Consider the following 15346-nt stretch of genomic DNA (forward strand, 5'->3'; position numbering starts at 1 on the left):
CTCTTAACATATAGTCTGGCGCTGGAGTCAGCATGTCATTTTTGAACGCTGGCTCTGATACCTGTGGGTATAATTGTGGTGGTCCTCAAGCCAAACCAAAGGGTTGTGGTGATGTTGTCGACTATAATTCTGCTACAGCTATCCTTTTTTATTTTCTGTTTTGCATACATTCCAAAATTAATATTTAATTGTGCACGCAAAAAAGGTGCAATGCTTTTGGTTCCATGAGAGTGTGTACTCTTGCAGTTGGCCTCTCGGAGGTCCAGGTTTGTTATCTGGTTGCAGACATGCCATTCTTATCTTGGAAAGTTAGACTCAAATCTTCTACTTGTGATCAGCATTTGAAGCATCAGGGTGGGCGTAAGCCAGATACGATAGCTCTATAGTGGCGTCTCGGTTTTCTCCAGGACAGGATACTAGCAGTTTGGGGAAAATCCCCCGGGTGAAAATATGAAGACGTGCAAATTTGAGACAGGATGGAGCTGGCGAGGGAGTTGACACGCTCAGCAAATCTCCCTGGAAAATGGGAAGTCAAGACCGTCCAGCACCTGCTCAGTGACATCAGATCTGTCAAAAATGAACAAGAAGCTAGTGTTTAGGAGTTGGAGGGTAACCACAGGAGTGATTCAGTAACTGTGGCACTGCCCTGTGGTGAAGAAGGTAGTCAAATATTTACACAAATCATAAAACATGTAAAGCATTGTGAAGACATCGCACATACTTATTGAGGTTTTCATTTGGCTTTTTCATGAGGTGGCTTGCTGGTAAATAATGCAAATATGTTTTGCAAATCAGGTATTTAATTTCGACTGTGGTGAAAATCAATCAGCAGTATTGTATCTTCCCTGTTAGAACAGCTCTGATATGAATTTGAATTCCAGTTTTGAAAGCGCTTGGGATTTTATTTGGTCTTGGAAGTGTCACCCGCAAAGAATAGTATTCTAAAACATCGTCTTCAGCTGTTTAAATGGGCTCAAACCTCTTCCAAAAATTAATTTACAATGTCTCCATGTAGCAAGAAAGTTTTGAACTGTTATCTGTCTGTACTTTGCCATAATGTACTATGAACGGATACATGTTTTATTCACATCTTTATACATATTTTGAAGAAACAATATACAGAGTGCAGTTGTTGCTTTTGTTGCTCAGTTTTAATGGGCTGTACAGGAACATTAAAGCTTTGCTTAAAAAAAATAAATGATGTTGAGCGCACCTGAAGCAGCTTTTCAAGATGAAGGCATTCCCTCAAGTCACGTTGTCTTATTTAATGTCCACAGCGCTTCATCCAGTACCTGGCCTCCAGAAACACACTGTTTAACCTAAACAACTTCCTGGACAAAGGAGCGCTTCAAGGTAAACTGTTTGGTCTCACAGAATTTGACAGCCATGTCAGTACTGTTGTACGTTTTATGCCATTCTTAACATCATTTGTTTGAGATCCGTGTTCTTGAGGAGTCTGCATGAATTTCACATTATGAAATGGTCTGTCTCCCTCCGAAATGTCAACTTCATATTTCTCTCCTTCTGTATCGCTGGTTCTCTCCCAGGTTACGACATGTCAACCTTCATCAGGAGATACAGTCGTTACCTGAATGAAAAGGCCATGTCGTACAGACTGGTGGCCGTGGACTTCACCAAGATGAAGAGGGGGTACGGATGTTTTCAATGCCGCATGCCAACCTCACTCATCATTTTCACACGAGTTAATACTCTTCTGGTCTCTTCGCCCAAGGCTTGACTTCATGTTGTCAGTTAGTTTGAATAAGGCCAGTTCACGCATTTGATCTCTCTTTCATTCAAATTCAACTTCTTTCATGTATGATGGTGTACATGTGAAATGCATGAGTAGAAACATTCAAACCTGCAGCAGCATGTGCCAGGGAAATCGCCTTGACTATTGTGTTTTACTTACAGCAGATTTTAATAAGTCACTCCACCATCTCAGCCTACATTAATTGTCAACAGAAATCACTCATGGTTTCTTATGAGAAGAAAGCTCATCCAGGAGGCACCTGTTTTTAAATGTTTTCTTTGTAGCCTTGACTTTCCTCTTATCCTTATTCCTCTGAATTTAAGTTTGAGTTTCAGACCTCTGTGTTAATGGACTGTCATTTTGATATGAAATGCACTGCATTTCGCACCACTTCTTTGCTTTCAGAGATCTGTTGATACCATCGAAACACCATACTACTATTTTGCTGTACATTTTTTTTCTCTGCTCAAGCTGGTTTTAGAGATTCAGTTTGTGATTTGAGGATTGCATTTATACGTTTTAATGTTTTTACATTGATGCTTGATATTCATTCGCAATAAAAAAAAAAAAAATCAGTGTTTAAAGCTTTTGCAGGTTATAGTCCTTAATGAGGTGACATCATCTTTTCATAGTGGTGAAAGAGAAGTTGGATCCATAACTTGCCAAAAAAAAACAAGTGAAATATTCAGTTCCAGTTCAACCATTTTTGTTGTGGTTTGGGGTTCTGCATCTAATAATGTTGCTTCTGTCGCTACCTCTGGGATAAAATGACTAGGAAAACCTAGAGTATTTTAGATAAAACTTCAGCATTGGTCCAATAACAATGCAGGTTTCTGTCTCATTATGAACTTATTGTATTGGCTACCGTTGGGCACTAGAACTCGGCATGAAAAAGACTTTCTCCTGAGAATGGTGTTCAGTTGTACTGCTGTATCAATGAAAGCTGAAGTTCTGAGTTCTGCCAAAATATTGACTTTTGAACATTTTTGTAGCCAACTGGAACAAAACTACCTGAAATTCTCTTTTTTAAAACAAACTTGCAATAACGCTCAATACAAATCTGACCAACCAATTTATCATGCCTCAGGGCTGAAAATAAACCTGAGATGAGATGCAGGTGAAATAACACATTGATTTCCCTCATTAAACTGATTAAAACTGAGACAGTTTACAGACAGTGGATTCTTTTTTTTAACAAGTGTTTGCCTCAAAAAGCCAGTACTTTTTGCATAACTGTGCATATTTTACAATACATAAGCTTTCATTTTAATTGTTGTTTTTTTTGAAGTTTCCCATCATGCATTCAGTCTTTTTGTGTTTCCTCTCATTTGCATTTGGATTTACATAAGAATATTCCGTCACAGCCCTTTTGATGGTGACTCTTGTGTGTTTGCCGTTTCATCTTTGGGCAGGGTTGACGGTGTAATGCGAACGATGAACACAGAGAAACTGATCAAAACGCTGCCCATCATTCAGAACCAGCTGGATGCTCTGCTGGATTTCCAGGTAACTGCTGAAAACATGCTTGTTTATGCATGACACCTATATGTTTTTGGAGGTAATATATCTCCATTTAACTCCTCTGGTACATGAGGCTGCAGTCTTCCTCTGAATCTCTTTATTAATTCACACACATGCGCTGCAAAACCAGCCTGAATAAGACAATCAAAATGCAAATGTGGAAGAAGCGTTTCTTCTTCATCAGCTCGCAAATCATATTAGAGCATCTCCAAAATAAAGCCGCTTTATTTGACTGCTTAATGTAATGTAGCGTCTGTACGGCATCCAATATATGCTTTTTAGGAAATGTAATGCAAGATTATGCTGATTCACTTCAGCATGCACGTAGATATGGTTAGGTCCTGTTTTTTGGTATGCCCAAATTTGAATTGGACTTGTGAATAATTCAAAGTAAAATGGACTGTATTTCATGTCAACCTCTGTCATCATGCCCATAGACTCTTCATTTATGTTTGAAATAGTTCTGTGACTTCTTCAATTGTTTTATATTTAAATAATAGGTGGTGACATCACTGCAGAATGTGGAGTCTTGTGTCTGTGGAGTGTTGTAGTGACCATGGTGTAGGAGGTTTATATTCAACCAGAGCCTGATACCTAACGGTCGTGGATGAATTTGACTTGTTCTTTAACTGGAATTCTCTACATGATTTTCAAAAGATAGTGGCATGATGTTGGTGAGGGCCGTTCCGGGGTTCTCACCCACGGTGATGTGCTGAAAAAAAGCAAGCTTTCCAAATATTCTTGACTTGAGTTATGGACTGTTGCCCTGGTTCTGACCGATGGTATGTGGGTTCAAGATTCATCTGTGTGGTTTTTGGTCTGCCAGAGACTCATGGTGTGACTCACACCTGCTCTCACAGAAAAGTGTTTAAACAGTTCATTAGGCTTTTATTTAGTTGTCTTTCTTTGGATGTTTTCCGAGGATGACCACAACTAAATAGTGGGACCCAACACTAGAGGGAGAATTCTTAGTCTTGTTATATATGATGGATATGGTGTCTGAGTATTAGTCTAAATATCATCACAACTGTGTCTCTTCCCCGCCAGGCGAACCCGAATGAGCTGACCAATGGGGTGATCAACTCTGCCTTCATGCTGCTCTTTAAAGACTCCATCAGGCTCTTTGCTGCTTACAATGAAGGGGTCATCAACTTACTGGGTAACACATAACCATACCATCTTACCCTGTGCACTCATAAAAACTTGACCTATGACTGTATAAAAAAAACGTGTTTCCACACTCATATTCGCTCAGGGAAAATCAGGTTGTCATCCCTCGCCCCCTGTTCTTTTCTAGCAGTCTCTCTTGTTGCTATTCCTTTCTCCTGCTTTGTCATCATTTTGGCATGGTTTGTTTTCGTCCTGTCTTTATCCGTTTTCACTCTAATTGTCTGTCTCTACAGAGAAATACTTTGACATGAAGAAGAACCAGTGTAAAGACGCTCTGGACATCTACAAGAAATTTCTTTACAGGATGACAAAGCTGTCAGAGTTCCTAAAAGTAGCAGAGGTAAACAGACACTGACACACATTTTTCAGGGACAATTCTCTTTCTATTCTCAGTGCTGTTGCCCTTATTTAGGGAAGTCCATGTACCATTCATTTCTTATGCTTGGCTGCAATACAAAATAGGGATGGAGATTCATTTCAGGTGAAGAATGTTAAGGTTTGTAGACCTGTGGAATTTGCGCTGATTAAGAAACAAAGAATGTGTGTATTGTTTAAGTGAAAATTCATTGTCTAAGGCTGTAAAGAAGGAAGAAATGCATATCGGGGTTTCTATGTATAGTAGGGTTTCTATGTATAGTTATTTGAAGAGCAAGGCACAAATATCGGCAGGTTTAGTAAAACTGTGAAATGCACTCACACTGCTGACTCCTTGCTGTAATATTTCTCTTTTTGTTTTATCTATTTCTTTTTCAGTTTTTTTCGTGCATTTATTTTTGACTGTGACCCTGAAAACCTCATAAAAAGGTTCTTGAGAGAGTGCACACCCTTTATAGGTTTCAGTTTCTGCACACTTAAATCCATGGCCTTCCCCAAGAGTGTTGAACTCTGGTGAAAGGCAAGCACCAGGCAGATTTATGTATTTATTTTTATGCATTTAATATCCCCAAATCACATTCCTATAATTCCCTTAATGGCTAAACGAGAGGAGTTCTCTGTAACACATCTAGAATCTAGGCACAAAGACAAGACACTACTACAATACTTTGGTGCACACACACACACCCACTTGGGAAGAGAGAGTGAGACCCCAAATAACCTTAAAATGGAGGATGTGGTTAGGTGGCCTCTTTGCTCCTGCCTCCCTCCCCACACTTCTTCATCTAATCTATTCCTCTCCTTCTCTCCTCCTGACAAAGATGAATACTGGTGTTGCTCTCCTTTGCACACTGCCCACAGATCATCCCTCTCTCTTCCTCCCCCTTCATTTGCTCCTTTGTTTTAGTAAAAAACAGAAGCAGCAAACTTAACATTCCTCTCTCTTTCTCTCTCTCTTCCTGAATGGACGTTCAAGCAAATGGATCAAATTAAATGCCATTGTGTGTGTTACCACAAGAGCTATAGTTTAGTGTGTGTTTACACCTTATTAAACAACTGGTAATAAGTCTGACGTAAAGTCTATAAATCCAGCGTTTAAATTCACTTATTCTAATAAAATCCTAAATCAAACAGTAAAAATGCTCTCGCAACAATTAAACTGGTCTGGTGCAATAAAGGCGATAATACTGGCTTTTTTTACAATGCATCTGTGCATTGTTTACCATGCATGAAAACAAATGATTAGTCTATAAAGTCATGGACAGGAGAAAATAGCTTTGATTAAATTCTTGGAGGTTCTGTTTGCTAATCTATTAGTTACTCAGGTTCAAGGTTAATTTGCATGGTGTCATTTGGATATGATATCAATTTATTTATTATCTCTGTGTGTCTTGTGTATAGTCTAACCAGCAACAATAAATATAACAAAATAGAGTGATGATGGTGACATTATAAAAGCTATTGTTTAATACTTTGTGTTTCTCATTGGGGGCAAATCTTTTTGGGTTGTGAAATTTCACTGAATCGAAGTCAAGATGAGATTATTATACTCACAAGTTTGAATCACTTCAGAAATGAAGAAGTGAAGATGGATATTTTAAATAATTAACATGCCAATGATTTGTTTAAAAAGCCTCAGGATCATAACAGGGGTTAACCAGGGTTTTGAAAAACCGCATCGAGCATCTCCATTATCTTTCCTCTGCTCCTGACATTTAATTATTGAAATCAGAAACATGGACACGTACTCTCACGCTCTGTCAGTTTCAGGTAATGAAAAGCGCCGCATATGTACACAGCCTGATGAATATTTAAAAACCTATCAAATGAGTGTGAACATGCCGAGTGAGATGTCAAGAAAACAAGCTGTTTTTTTTTTCCGTGGTGCTGGACTTGATGTTCTTTATCTGTGTCCTAAAACATGTCCAAACAAGTGTTCTGCCAAGTGGTCTTTTTTCCAAAGTGCGTCCATTGTCGCATCGTCATTCACTCTGGTCATCATGGCAACTCTCTCTCATCTGTCACACTCATTTATCACTGTTCAATGATGCAGTCTGAGGATTGGTCAGTTTGTCTGCCAACCCTGACGTCCGTCTTTTTCTTGTTTATTTCTGTTATTGTTTATGTTGACACTGCATGGAGTAATGATTCCCTGTTTTTTTTTTGTTTCTATCCCCCTCCCACCACCATTTTATCCCACTTTCCTTTCCCCTTTTTTATTTTGTTTGTTTTTGACAACAGCAAGTTGGAATAGATCAGGGTGACATCCCCGATCTCTCACAGGTCAGTGTACATCTCACCTCTCACTTCTCCTCCTTTCTTTCCATTTCTCTCTGCATCTAATCTTCTTCGACACTGCACTTCCACTCATTAACCGGCTCTTTATTTGTACCCGCGTCTCCCTCCTCTTACTAGTCAGCCATCTTGTCTAACCTGATGTTGCAGTTTGGGCGGAGGCAGCTGCTCTCTGATGTGATTGATTTTGCTTTTCCTGCTTTCTCTTTCACTTCTCAAGGCTCATTATACAGTAGATCTCATGAAAGGAATTTCCTTGTGAGAGCTGCATTGTTCACCTGCAAATAAAGGACCTTTACTTCAGACGGTTAAAAAGCGTAAGAAAGACTAGAGTAAATGTGAAGGTGAAAATATATTGTACATTTGACTCAGATATTTCAATGTGCTATATTTCTTTTCAGATCGAAAGCAGGTTCACTTCTGTGATTGACCTGTATGAATTAATCAGAGACAGGAGTGTTTATTCATAAAACATTTTTAAAAAATCGTTTTTGTAATTCAATAGATTATATTATTATTTGGGTCAATGTCTGTGAGATGAGTTAATGATTTTTGTCCAAGATTGAACTGCGAAACAAAATTCTCTATGTACGTTTAGATCGTAAAATATCTATATTTTAGGATGTCTATGTGAATATTTTTTTTTATCTCTCTAAGAGAAGTTCAAATGAGGCATTCTCATTTGCTCAGAAATATTACTATGCTTATATTTGTGTGACATGTGTTTCTGACTCATAAACAAAACAAACTGATTAATGTACCAGCAGTAGATCCTCAACAAATGAACAATATTTTCTGCAGGCTTGTTTAGAAATCCACAGAAGTGAAAATAAACTTCAGTGAAGAAGCTAAAAATGGTTGCTTAAACTTCACAAATGGCGACAATAGCTTATGCCCTCAGTGGTGCGAGACCTTAGTCACACATGAGTTAAAACTTGGAACAAGCCGAAGTTTGTGGACAACTGTGTGTGGGCGATGAACTGGTAGTGGAGCCGCACAGTTATTGCCCTTGTTAAATAGTGCATTTTCTTCTCCTTCCTGCCGACACAGAAAACAAAAGGATCTTACATTGTAGGTGGTGGGTTGTGTGTACTATGTTGTTTACCCTGCATGAAGACACCTCTTAAACCCTCTGTGTGTCCAGGCACACACATGATCTACACGCATGCTTTCTGGCTCCTACTTTAAGCCATTATTGCAGGAATGTCGACTTGGTTCAATGTAAATGTGTGTTTGACGCAGGTGGCTCGTTGCAATTCTCTTTAACTTTCACCACCAAGCTCTGACACATCCAGCAAAAGGCCATGAAACCTCATGAATAGAAAATGAAGCTTCACCTCTTCGTGCTCTGTCTTCATCTGCATGAAAGGATCCTTGTAGCAGGTTCTGCCTGGCTCATTTAAATTCCTTCTGTACCTCAGATGGTTATTTCATATTTGTCACGCGCGCCGCTATTAATTGGTCATGCATGGCAGCGATACTTAAATACTGAATGTCCAGAACGTCGCTGATAAGCTTCACGGTTGCACACACTTGGGCATCATCTAGTGTGCAGTGCTGTTGTTGAATTGATAATGTTGGAAACGTATTAGTTGATGAACTTGTCACCAACACCAGTGCTTTTTGTTTTTGTCCTGAGCCCAAGAAAAGATTTTAAAGAGAGGGCAAAATTCAACTGACGCTTTTTCAATTACATTTTCTTCATGGTACAGTGATTGGCAGTGGACTTATGACCCCCAACGACAAGTGACAGATAATATAGTGGAGACCAATTCTTTGATGTTTCCCTAGTAAAATGGATGATTGTTATTTTATCAACAGTCAGGTCCATGTGGAATAATACTGGATGACCGTTTTGTCAAACCAGTGTTGCATATAGCTCAGTGGAGTATGGGAACTTGGTGGTCACGCTCATGTTTGGATAATGTGCTCTGAACTATTTCAAGATGGCAACTGTGGAGCATGAATGTATCTCAATGTAAGGTGAAGGAAATCTCTTTCTTGTCGCCTACTGTCGGTATTAACATTGCACTCTTGACGTTAAAATGTTAAATACATCAGCTGTAGTGAAACCACGCCTTCATGACTTCACACTTTAACTGTGTCAGCACTTTCATTGTTTTTATTTAACCTTTGGCATAGTGTTGAATTAGTTATTGTTAGGATATTGTTCTAATCTGTTTTTAAATTGCTGATGTAAGCTCACATTCAGGAGCTTGTCAGCAATTGAATTTGGATTCACCGGTTTTGTTCTTTGTGTCTGTCTGAGCTTGGTGATATTTATTGGTCCTGCCAAAGTCCACCTTTCAAATCCACCTTCACTAGAAACCTTCTCTTCGTCTGAGTCAGTGTTTTGTTAATGACCAGGCAACGGTTTGGCAAGAACACGCCGTCGAGCTTACCACAAAGATCCCAGAATCCAAAGCGCTCCCAGATGTGTATGCATGTGTGTGTGCTCGCATGCACGTCTGCAACCCCGCAAATGACACATTTTACATTCTTGCGGAAGCACCGGCAGACATGACGTTGTCATATTTTCACAGTGGAGGAATTCCCTTTTTTGCCAACAGCTAATGTAGCCCTGCCCTTTGTTTTGTTTTTGCTTCCTGATGAACTAGATGTCTAATTTGACCGCCTGTGTAGCAAAGAGGTAGAAAAAAGGAAGTGGAATTCCAAGAAGAGAAGCTGTAGTGGAGATATGCTAACAATCAGAGGAGCATTTTGTGAAAAGTCCACCGTTCCTGTCTGTGAAAGTGACACTTCAAGATAAGCAGAAGGAAGCGGATTGAAACAATAAAAGAAAGCTTTTCACCTTCCTGTAAATTCAGAAGACCCTTTCCCCCCCCTTCTTTGTTTTTCACCCTTCTCCTTTGTTCTGCGTCTCCTTTGAGTCTCCTGCTAACAGTGCAAAGTGCCTGCTGCATGTTGCCATGGCTATTCCTGGAGCCTGATGCACTCTTTTACCTTTCCTGTGAGACCAACTAACTCTGGAGTTATATGTCTGTCGAACTGTTTGTGTAGGCAGCGCTTTTTGTCTACATAGGAGAGACATAACATTCATTTGAGGTTGTGCTTGTGTTTCCCCATGTCGGGCCTTTTATTTCCCTCGTCTCAAAAGGCCCCCAGCAGCCTCCTGGAGGCTCTGGAGCAACATCTGGCATCTCTGGAGGGAAAAAAGACCAAGGAGTTGAATGCAGACACCAGGTAAATATCAAACCTCTTTGTCATCTTGCACGTGGTCGCTAGATTTTGCCTCAAATATAGGAGGTAAAAAAGGAAAACGTTGTCCTGATCTTCATCTTGCAGAGCATCCACACTGTCCAGCGCTGTCTCGTCTCTCTCCACGACTGGCATGTCTTTCACTCGCATGGATGAGAAGGAGAAACAGCAGGCCCTAGAGGAGGAACAAGCCAGATTACAGGCTCTGAAGGTAAAACCTTTTATCCCATTATGTGATGCACAGTATTAAACAATCCTCTGATCATTTTATTTTCCACTATACCTGCAGCAGCTACATTAGCTTCTCCTGACACAGTTGACGTTAATTCCTGTTCTACTTCATATGTGCTCCGCCCTCTAACGGCCTTCGCTATTGCCTCGATGTGGATTAACCAATAGCGAAGGCCGTTAGAGGGCTACGCACATATTCATAGAACCTGGGTTACATGAGTAACCATCATTTTGTCTCATGTCTTTTGCTGAAAAAGAATACTTCTCATCTCACTCAATTGAAACTTTCAGGAAACTTTAAAAACAGGACAAGGAACAGATTGTTGCATTCTGTTGGTGTTCTGATGTTCCATCTGGATGGATAAAGGTTTTGAAGGAATTGTAAGCTAATAAACATTAGAAACTTTCATGTGATTGCTGACCGAACCTGTTGTTTTCAATTTCTAGATAAGATGGTTGGAGCTTTTACTACTCCATTTTTTTGTTTTCTAAATTCCTTTCATCTTTGTCCAGTTTTAGTCGACAAAAAAACAAAAAGAATTTGGTCCCAATAACTACAGAGTAATAATTAGAATAATTAAATTAAAATTTGCAAAGGTAAATATATAAAGTACGATCCTGTGAGGTCTTCTGTTTAATAAAGGAGGCAAGAAATGTTTTCTTTAGCACCAACATTGGGTCTGGACCTGGAGTACCAGCTCTCATCCCTTGCAGTATCTGGCAGTGATGACTAACTGAGACCACCGTCCACGCACCTGGATGGAACAGGACTGTGTGCATATATAAAACATAGATTTTAATATTCATTATGAATTCTCCGGGTCCACTGTTTTTACTCTGCACACTTCAAGTGCATGTGTGTGTTCGCACCTCATGCTCTCTGTGGGTGACGTCATGCTTCAGATTCAGAGGCAAGAGTGACAATGTCATTTTCTCTCAATAATTCAGACTATAGTTTATTATAGTTAGTGTTACTGAGTTATGAGTTAAATTTAATGTCTTGCTTTGACCTTTTGCTTACTTGACATGATTGTATTCTGTCTTCCATTTCCTTGTTGGAATTGGAAAGTTACATGAAGTTGATGTGGTCTTTGCGTTGGAATGTGTCAAAATGAAACCAGAGCTAACCTCTACTGAAAACGGCTGCTCAACTTTGTCTGTACAAATATAGTTGATCTAACTTGTTTCTGCTGAGTACATGCCCGTGGGCTACTCTTTTCTTGTTAGTGTCAGCAGACTACATTAATAAAGGGAATTCCAATGTTGGTAATGAAAAGATGCAGCATTTAATGAAGTGATTTGTTCCTTAACTCTGAGGAGAATTGGCTATCGTGTTTTGAAGATGACTGGCTGGAATTTCACCAAAATGTTGCACAGGAAAGTATGGAGTAGATGTAGAAAGATGCAGAAACTCTAGCTTTTTTTCTCTCTGGGTGTGTGAACCAAAGACTCACAGAAAAGCAGCTCAAGGAGCAACTGCAGTGTTTGGCCTAGATATCAGCCTGCTACTGCAACGTTGAGCCGAAACCACAAATCTGCAGTAACTACAAAACACTTCAGCTGTAACAAATGGCACAGATTGTTAATGCTAAGGAATTTATATCTATAGTGTTGGGTTTTGCTGTGCTGTAGTCATCAGCTGCTGTGAGGCTGCTGATAGATTGCCCTGTAAATTTGCTGCTTGGTGATTTCTGAACTCCATTGCAGGGAAAAATGCTCTCAGAGACGAAGGGAAGAATAGAAAAGTCAAGTGTAAAATGTGTTGACATTTCTCTGCTCCCGCCCTGGGAGTCCTGCCTTACAGCAAACTGTAATTGAGTAAGAGCAGTGAAGCTATAAAGCAGACACACTGATGCTCAGTGTTCGTGTACACATATGCATGTAGAACATCCTCACGGAGAGGCGGCCGTGCCACTGTGTGCTAACAGCGTGAGGATATTCCTGCAGATAGTGTGTTGGCAGTGTGTCACAGTATGTTTGCTTGTGTGTGCAGTTGATTGGATTTTTATTTTGCTGTTTACTCTGTGCCCTTGTTTGCCCTCTTCTCCAGCCAAGGTCCACTGATTACCTCTGGGTTTAGTTAGGAGGCAGAGGATGATAAAGTGAGAGTATTACAGAATAAGAGACAAAGCGGGAGCACTGCAGGGTTAGCAGGGGTTGTCCAAATACACTAGTCCAGCTGTCTGTGCACGCTGGTGTCCATATGCTCAAGACACACACGTATGCACACACAGCCACTGTCCAGCTGGGGCTTCAGTCCAAACAATAACAGCAGTTCCCATTTGTTCCTTGCTACAGTATCAGAATTTAAATGAGGAGTCATCACGACCGATGCAAGAACAGCAGGAGATTATTGTTATTAATATGCTTGACAGCCCTGGTTTTGTTTTAAATGGCGCGCAAGTTTGCAGAGCAAATGGGTTTTAGCTTGTGTGAGGCCAAGGTGGGAACGTGCATATAAGCCATAAATAATGGTCTATGGGGAGTCTCTGTGCCCACCGAGCAAAAAGTACACTTGTTGTGCTTTAAACTCATTTGTTTTTCTCACTGCTGCATAGTGTCTGAAGGGGAATAGTAGGCAAATCGCAGAACATGATTCCTCTAGATGCGATACAATATCAGTGATCATAGATGTTGTCTGAAATACATGGCCATAATTCCTTTAAGTGTACTACTAGCTTTTGAACCTTGTTGTTTTGGTTTCTACCGAATAAGAAAAATTCAAGAATAGTGCATGACTTCAAAGCATCTATACATATAATAAGAAATGCTCTCTGTGTATGTTATGTGCAGAGGCCTTCAGACACTACCCGTGCATTGCATCCAATAGCTTGAAAATGAGAAATGTGAGGCAACTTTTAAAAAATTATGTATCTAAGAACTATATAGAAGCGCTAGATTGACAAACCATGACATTTTCAAGTATTGCAGGCTGACACTATATAATCTGTGTCCTGCTTTTGTACCTTACACTTGCTGTTAAGTTTTGCCGAGTAGTTGCAGAGATTTCTTATGAGGTTTTTCTTCCCTTCACAGAGGCACATTTTCTTTCTGTTGACTCATAAAAGGTCATGTGGGCTAGAGGTAGACTAGCCCAAGTGGGCCCAATGTGAGAACACTTCAGTTTTTTCTTCTGCATCTTAATAAAAGCCTAAATAAGTCTGGACTTTGGACTTAGTCCGTACGACCACCCACGGCCATACGTCCTCATGTAAGCATTGCAAGCCACGCTTGCTCTTTCTGCATGTGAGGGACTGCTCCTGCTCAGCAGAGGAGCTGGCTTAACTGCCAACACCAACTCTGAGCCATTGTGGAGTGAGTCTGGAGGACTTTCCATCAGGATTTTGGTTTTAAAACACACACTCTATAATAATCCATGATCAACATAATTCCGAGTTTGTATAATGTTTCACATCACAACCTAAACTAAACTTAACACAGACAGCTGCTGTCACACTCTCAGATATTTGCAACCCATAGTCTGTGATTGAATACTTTAAAGGCATAAATAAACGTATATTGGGTCCGTTGTATCTCAGAATACATGTAGATTAATTTTCTCCGCATTTTTGGCAAACTGAGATAATCAAACATTAAAAAAGGAAGTGCTAATACTAACCACCGGGAATATTACTGCGGTTTATATTTTACTGTAACTGTTAGATCCCTATTCTAAAATGGAGAAGTCCTCTGCACTTTTTATATTGTATTATTCTGAATTTTGTACTACAAATGTTTTTTACATTTTTCTTTTTTGCATTTGTATTGGTTGGCATATAGCAAAACAATACTTGAGGTGCTTCTGTACAGTAAACTTGTTAGTCAGCACATTGTTTTTGCCTCGATTTCCCACATTTCAGGGAATTCCAGTTTGTGGAATATAATTGTCTGTGTTGTATTAGTTTCGTTGTGCCTTGGTTTTGTTTTCCTAGTAAGCTACTGTATATTCCATCAACCCTGTCTGTCATCTTCTTCAATAGTCAGTAGACCAAATAATCGCTAGCACCCAGACTGCTGCAGGTTGCCTCAGCCCATCGCCTGTTTCATTGTCTGTTTATGTTGCCAAAACATGGATGAATATATTGTCTTTGTTTTAGTTAACTAGTGAGACAAAGTTACAGGATTGCTTTAATGATATTGTCGTATTTTATTTAGAACTGTGTGTGTTACTGTATACAGTGAAGCAAAAAAAGCAAAGAAATAATCATTTTATGATGCTGAACAAAAATTGTGATTGTGACCCAAATGTGAACTGTATTGTCGTTTACATTTCCGTCGCTCCAGTTGAGAGAAAAGTTTGTTCACAATCAGATTTCCCTGCTGCTCCCAGCAGTTGTCTGGCTGACCCTGAGGCTAGGTTTTCAAATTATTGCCAGAAGTGCTGGTGTGCAGCAGCAGGAAAATTCATTTATACAGCAGGAACTTTTAAGTAGCTTAGTTTGATCTGGGGTTAATAGTAGGTGCCTGTTACAGCTTATAAATCATACATGTCGCATGCGTTTAAGGAAAAACCAAAAATCAAACGTGCAATTGTTTGTTTTCTTTGTGTTTGTGCTGTCTGATGTCTGCCAGTGGAAAGTGCAACAACCTGCGGTCCAACATGACAAGGCCAAATGGTCTTTGAAGTTGTTTATTTGTGCCGGTGTACAAAATTGATCACATTTTTTGTGCTCGCTCAGTCAAACTAAATTCATGAACTTTGGTGGGTGAAACAGACAATGTGTTCAAGATGAGTGGCTGTATCCTTAAAGAAAACTAGAGACAAAGTTATTCAAAATTTCT

The 15346-nt window shown here is 39.7% G+C and overlaps 1 protein-coding gene across 4 annotated transcripts in view; it reads left to right on the forward strand.

Annotated features, from left to right (window-relative positions):
- The window catches only part of si:ch211-200p22.4 (phosphatidylinositol-binding clathrin assembly protein), a 74923-nt gene that overhangs the window by 31392 nt on the left and 28185 nt on the right, over window positions 1-15346 (forward strand). For 3 of the 4 annotated variants that reach the window (XM_053860883.1, XM_053860885.1, XM_053860886.1), the window contains exons 3-10: window positions 1278-1353; window positions 1548-1650; window positions 3166-3259; window positions 4322-4433; window positions 4678-4784; window positions 7061-7102; window positions 10233-10318; window positions 10421-10544. In XM_053860883.1, coding sequence (XP_053716858.1) covers window positions 1278-1353; window positions 1548-1650; window positions 3166-3259; window positions 4322-4433; window positions 4678-4784; window positions 7061-7102; window positions 10233-10318; window positions 10421-10544 — 744 coding nt within the window. Of the gene's footprint in view, window positions 1-1277; window positions 1354-1547; window positions 1651-3165; window positions 3260-4321; window positions 4434-4677; window positions 4785-7060; window positions 7103-8164; window positions 8186-10232; window positions 10319-10420; window positions 10545-15346 lie in introns of all 4 variants that reach the window. The other variant, XM_053860884.1, reaches the window with a different exon arrangement.

This window comes from Synchiropus splendidus, chromosome 3, assembly GCF_027744825.2.
Source record: "Synchiropus splendidus isolate RoL2022-P1 chromosome 3, RoL_Sspl_1.0, whole genome shotgun sequence".
In the NCBI taxonomy this organism is placed as follows: Eukaryota; Metazoa; Chordata; class Actinopteri; order Syngnathiformes; family Callionymidae; genus Synchiropus; species Synchiropus splendidus.